Consider the following 6,209-nt stretch of genomic DNA (forward strand, 5'->3'; position numbering starts at 1 on the left):
AAAGTCTGGGTGTAGCCGGTTGAGCGGTGACCTGAGGCGGCGGCCCATAAGCAGTTCAGCAGGACTCCTCCCTGTGGCCGCATGAGGAGTGATGTGCTGCACGAACAAGTATTCGGCGACCCGCTCATGCCAGTCTCCCCGGTCCAGGCGCGCCAGTGCCTCTTTTGTTGAGCGCACCATTCTTTCCGCTTGCCCGTTGCTGGATGGATGAAAAGGTGCCGTTAGGGCATGGCGGATGCCCAGTCCCAAAAGATACCGCTCAAACGTGCCTGACGTGAACTGCGGTCCGTTGTCAGAGACAAGGACATCAGGACACCCATGCGTTGCAAACAGGCCTCGCAGCACCCGGATGACAGCTTCGGTAGTGGTGGAGGGCATCAGGGCGACCTCCAGCCATTTGGAATAGGCGTCCACCACTACCATAAAGGTCCGGCCGTGAAAGGGGCCAGCCAGATCGATGTGCACCCTCGACCAGGGTGTCTTTGGCGTCTCCCAGGTGTGTCCCTTAGCTGCCGGTGGTGCAGGCCTCGACTCTTGGCACGCTTGACAGGCGGATACCCAGGCAGTGATGGCATCGTCCATATTAGGCCACCAGACGTAACACCGAGCCAACGCCTTCATTTTGACAATTCCCGGGTGGCCAACGTGCAGAGCCTCCAGGACGCGCTGACGGAGTCCCTGGGGAATCACGACGCGGTCTCCCCACAGCAGACAGCCGCGATGAGCTGAGAGTTCATGTTGTCTGGTTGCGAAGGGCTGGAACTCCGATGCAAAAGGCCCTTGTGGCCACCCCCTCCACACCCAGTTGAGCACCCGGCTGATGGTGCGATCCTGGGCAGACGCGGAGGCCACAGTGGCAGCCGATACAGGCGCTGCCGGAAGATCCTCAATCAGAAGGAGCGATGAAGCTGGAGCCGGGTCTTCCACAAATGCTGGAAGAGGGCAACGGCTGAGGGCGTCGGCATGGCCCATCGATTTCCCCGGGCGATGGATGAGCCGGTAGTGGTAGGCAGCCAGGAAAACAGTCCATCGCAGCATGCGTGGTGAGAGGACCGGTGGAGTTGGACGATCACTGGCGAGGAGGCCCAGGAGTGGCTTGTGGTCAGTGATGAGGTCAAAAGTCCTGCCATAGAGGTATTCATGGAACCTCTTCACTCCAGCCACAAGTGCCAATGCCTCCTTGTCGAGCTGGCTGTAATTCCGTTCCGTCGGAGATAGTGTCCTGGAAAAGTAGGCGAGCGGTGCTTCTCTTCCATCTGGGAAACGGTGACTAAGGACAGCACCGATGCCAAAAGGTGAGGCGTCGCAGGCAAGGACCAGCGGCCTGGATTCACTGTACTGTACCAGCACACTGTCTGAAGAAAGGAGAGCCTTGACCGCGTTGAAGGCCGCCGTCTCTCGATGACCCCAGGCCCAAGGCGTCTTAGTGCTAAGGAGTCGGTGAAGAGGCTCAGCCACCGTGGCTTTGTGGGGCAGGAACATGTTATAAAAGTTCAGCAGCCCCAGGAATGCCTGCAACTCCGTTTTGTCCTTTGGGGTGGGGGCCTGCTGGATAGCGCAGATCTTGGATGTGGTTGGATGAAGGCCGGAGGCATCGATAAGATAGCCCAGGAACTCTACCTGTGGAACGGCAATCAGGCACTTCTCCCTCTTTACCTTGAGCCCGGCCTCCTGGAACCTGGTCAGCACGGCACGGAGGCGCTCGAACAGCTGCTGGTGTGATTCTGCAGACACCAAGACGTCATCAAAATATGGTACCACGCCCGGAAGCCCTTGCAGGAGACGCTCCATAAGGCTTTGGAAGATGCCAGGAGCCACACTCACCCCGAACTGCAACCGGCGGCAACGGAATGCCCCCCGGTGGGTGACGATCGTCTGGGCTTCAGCAGTGGCATCATCGACTGGCAGTTGTTGATAGGCTTGGGCAAGGTCCAGCTTAGCGAAGACCTTACCCTCACCCAGGGAATGCAGCAGGTGTTGGACAACAGGAACCGGATAAGCGTGCTGCTGAAGTGCCTTGTTGATTGTGCACTTGTAGTCAGCGCAGATTCTCACCGACCCATCTGGCTTGACAGGCGTGACGATGGGGGTTTCCCACTTTGCGTGGTCAACGGGCTCCAAAACTCCTTGGGCGATCAGTTTGTCCAGTTGTTCGTCCACCTTAGCCTTGAGAGCAAAGGGAACCCGGCGTGGCTTAAGCTTGATGGGGGCGACTTGTGGATCAAGGCTAAAGGAGATGGGCGTACCAGTATATTGTCCCAAGGTGCCGTCAAAAACCTCGGCAAAGTCTTTGACCAGACTCTCAGTCTCTGCGTTAGAGATGCAGTTGATGCCGGTGACTTCCAGGCCGAGGGCATCAAACCAGTCTAGCCCTAGGAGGCTTGGCCGCTGACCTTCGACCACCACCAACCGGAGCAGGCCCGAAAAATCCTTGAAGGCGATCCGGAACCGGCCAACGCCTACCACGGGAATGTCGTTTCCCTGGTAGTCTCTCAGGTGTACGCGGTGAGAGTCGAGTTGCCTTTTGGATACTCTGGGTACCAGTCTTTTGATGGTGCTCCATGACACGACGGACAGGGCAGACCCGGTGTCGATCTCCATGTCACATGGAGCTCCTTCAATGAGCACCGTGACGTTCAGCTTGCATCGCGTAGACGAGTCGGTTTGGCCAATCGTAGTTCCAGACGGGCAGCGGCAGTTGGTGAGAGCGAAACAACTTTCCTTGGCAGACTGGAGTGAAGACTTGAACTTGCGAGTCGATGAAGGGGGGGTGTCAGACGGAGCCGATCGGCAGACCTTAGCGATGTGGCCCCTTCTGGAACACCTCCTACAGATGGCGTCTCTGAATCGACACTTGGCACGGGAATGGTCGCCTCCGCAGCCAGCACATTCCGGTTGGCCCTTGGACTTCTGTTGGAGCTTCCTGCGCTCTCACTTTGTCTGGTGCACGTCATCGTCTTCACTGGAGGATGCCTCATCACTGCTGGCCTCTTCATGATGCACCGGAACTGGCCCCCTAGCAAGACGCGGGCTGCTGGACTTGCGGATCTCCTGGGCGGAGCGTTCAGCAGCTTCTGAGGCCACAGCCTCCTCAATGGCTTTCTGTAGCGTGAGGTCTGGCTTGGCTAGGAGACGCCGTTGCAGATGGATGTCCCGGACCCCGCAGACGATTCGATCCATCAGGGCATCGTCTAAGTCTCGGAACTCACAGTGCATTGCAGCCTGTCGCAGGGCGGTGGCGTAGTTGTTGATTGACTCCCCCTCTGCCTGGTTCCAGTGGTAGAACGCATGGCGGGCAGCAATCTTGGACGGCTTTGGTGCGTAGTGGTTGCGGAGCTTCTCTTGGATCGTGTCCCATGGTGTTGCCTGGACTGCTTCAGGCGCAACCAATGCTCGGGCCGTCTCAAACACCTCAGGCCCACAGAGGCTGAGGAATAGGCCCCGCTTCCGATCCACTGATACTGCTGTCAGCTCGTTGGCTTGGAGGTAGCAGTCGAACCGAGCGAGGTAGGAGTCCCATGACTCAGAGGCTGGCGCAAACGGCGGTAGAGGCACAAATGAAGCCATGATTCCGATGCCGGCGTGAAGGGCGATGGATGGAACACAGTGCTCTAGCCAGAACAGTCAGCTCTGAATTGGTTCTGCCCAGTGATTTCGCTCAGTGATTTCGCTCAGTGATTTCGCTCTGTGATTTAGCTCAGTTCAGAGGCTGGCCGCATCTGGCTGTGCTCTGATGTCCATCCAATCCCACCTTCGTCGCCAGTATTAAGTAGTGGGTTGACATAGCAGCCGGCACAGTGATTTCTTCAAGTAGCTCTTTTATTAAGATAAGCTGGAATAGAACTGACTGCGAACAGCTCAGCCGGCCTGTATTTATAGGCAGCCGGCTGTCAACATTGTAACCACAACAGCTCAGAGTTCCCGCCTAAACTAACTGCCGCGGACCTGAGTGAAGACTATCTACAGACCTAAGTGAAAACTATATACAGTATCCCCCTGTTGGCCCAGGGTGAAACTACACTACATAACAAGAGCAGTGCACGGAAACACTGTTTACCTTCCCGCTGGAGCGGTACCTGTTTATCTACTTGCACTTTGACATGCTTTTGAACTGCTAGTTTGGCAGGAGCAGGGACCGAGCAACGGGAGCTCACCCTGTTGCGGGGATTCAAACCGCCGACCTTCTGATCGGCAAGCCCTAGGCTCTGTGGTTTAACCCACAGCGCCACCCGCATCCCCTATGCCTGTTGCTTAGGGTTGTCATAATGCCAAAAGTGAAAATCCAGGCAAAGCATTTCTAAAGCATTATTATTTTTTAATTGCGCTGCTTGCCATATGTCCAGGTTTCCCCGGACATTTTTCTGATTCTGCAAAAACCCACCCAGACGCCTTTTTCAGAGCCCGATTCCCATACGTATGGCAGCCCTACCATTGCATTTGATGTCCAGGGAGACATGAGATATAGAGATACCATCCAACTAACACAACTAATAGTTCTTGATAATAAATTTATCCTCCATGCATTTGGCTAAACCTTTCACTTTGCCCCTCCACCCACACATTATGATGCAATCCCCTGATTTTCTCTCTCTTCAGGGTATGAATACACAACCCCCTAGTCACAAACCATGTAAGAATGCCAGTCCTATGATAGTATGGCATCAGATTATGGATGCTGTGTTTTTACATGCATGCATTTTTTTAAATAAAAGGGCTGCAACTCAGAAGCAAAGTACCCAGGTAAGGATGGAACAGACCACTGTCTGAAACCTCAGAAAGTTGCTGTCAGCCAACAGTACTGAACCAGATGGAGCGGTGGTCTGATTTGATATAGGGGAGCTTCCCATATAAGTGTATGAATGAGCTCTAGCCGCCCCCGCCCAATGTCCTGCAAAATAGGTTAATAAAAGAAAATGCAATACAACAGGTTTCCCCCTTCCAGAGTCTTTTTTGGCTGCTTAATGCTGCAGGCACGGAACAGCACAGAGTAATCAGCCACCCTCAAGATTTGGCTCCCTCTCCCTTAAAGTGGTGGCATAGTGGGTTTTCCACCAGTTTCTGGCAAGCTAATGGAAACAACATGAAAGCACTTATTCACAAATTTATTATGTGACCGCTACTATGAAGGAGATGGAATGCCTCTGTGGAAAGGATCCCATTATTAAAAAGCAAAGCAGGGTAAGCACTTAAAACTTTGCGTAAAATCTACTTGAATGGTCTGCGTCCTTAAAATAATAACAAAAGAGGATATTTAGAAATACCAGGTAGATTTTAAATAAGTAATAAAATAAAATAAATATTAAATTCAATGCACAGAATGCAACTTACTTTTTTAGGTGGTGGATTCCAAAAATAATAGACCCCAAGAAATGTCAGGATGACAGAGAGCACTAGGCTGCAAAGCAACACCCCACAGATCTTGTATCTTTTGCAGAGTTCTTTCGTAGCTTTAGGTGTTTGTGCCTAATAGATAGAAAAGAGGAAAGTTAGAGAAAAGTCAGTTGTCGAGGCAAGCTATAATGTGCTGGGCATGCATGCTTTGACAGAGAAGAATGACAGATCTTAGCAAGTAATTGAAGGCATTCACTAACCCACCCTGTAAAAAGGACAACAAAGCAATCAACCTACATCTTGGACATAGAATTCCTCAGAGATCTCCTGGGGATCTTTCGCCATGGTGTTTCCTCCCTCTGTGTGAAATTTCCTTCTGCATGCAGAGAGAGATGGAGAGACCTCTGGGGCTGAGGTGGAGCCACACGATGCTTTGCCTCACATGGGTGTGTCGGGGAGGAATAACTCCCTCTTTCCCTGGCTCAAAGTGATCGTAGTAAATGGTACTTTTTCCAGTGTGTGGAATCTCATAGGGTGGGAGCAGTGGGAGTACACGAAGGCTGCGAGTTCCCATGCTGATGCTGGCATAGGGTTAAGAGTGTATGTTGGGTGTGTGTGAGTGTGTGTGGCTTGCACATTGAAACTGAGACCACAGAGGCCATGCATTGGTTTTCTCTCTGAACTGGAAATGCTTGCAAAAGTACCCTTTATGCACCTGCTGAAAATGGGTAACATTTTGCTCCTCCCTTGGTGACCGCTAGTTTCTTTCCTGTGCTGATTGAAGTCACATCTACACACACCATGCTCATTTACAGCACATGGTTTTCCCCAAAAGAATCCTGGGAGCTGTAGTTTGTCCGAAAGAAGATGGCGCCTGA

The 6,209-nt window shown here is 52.7% G+C and overlaps 1 protein-coding gene across 2 annotated transcripts in view; it reads right to left on the reverse strand.

The window, feature by feature from the left end:
* TNMD (tenomodulin) overlaps positions 1-6,209 on the reverse strand; it is a 47,804-nt gene that overhangs the window by 23,426 nt on the left and 18,169 nt on the right. Inside the window, exons 1-2 of one of the 2 annotated variants that reach the window (XM_081179487.1) lie at positions 5,629-6,209; positions 5,329-5,463 (exon numbers count right to left, since the gene is read on the reverse strand). In XM_081179487.1, coding sequence (XP_081035613.1) covers positions 5,329-5,463; positions 5,629-5,676 — 183 coding nt within the window. In that variant the 5' untranslated portion in view covers positions 5,677-6,209. The remainder of the gene's footprint in view (positions 1-5,328; positions 5,464-5,628) is intronic. The other variant, XM_081179488.1, reaches the window with a different exon arrangement.

The sequence above is a fragment of the Podarcis bocagei genome (assembly GCF_964188305.1).
Source record: "Podarcis bocagei genome assembly, chromosome: Z".
Classification (NCBI taxonomy): Eukaryota; Metazoa; Chordata; class Lepidosauria; order Squamata; family Lacertidae; genus Podarcis; species Podarcis bocagei.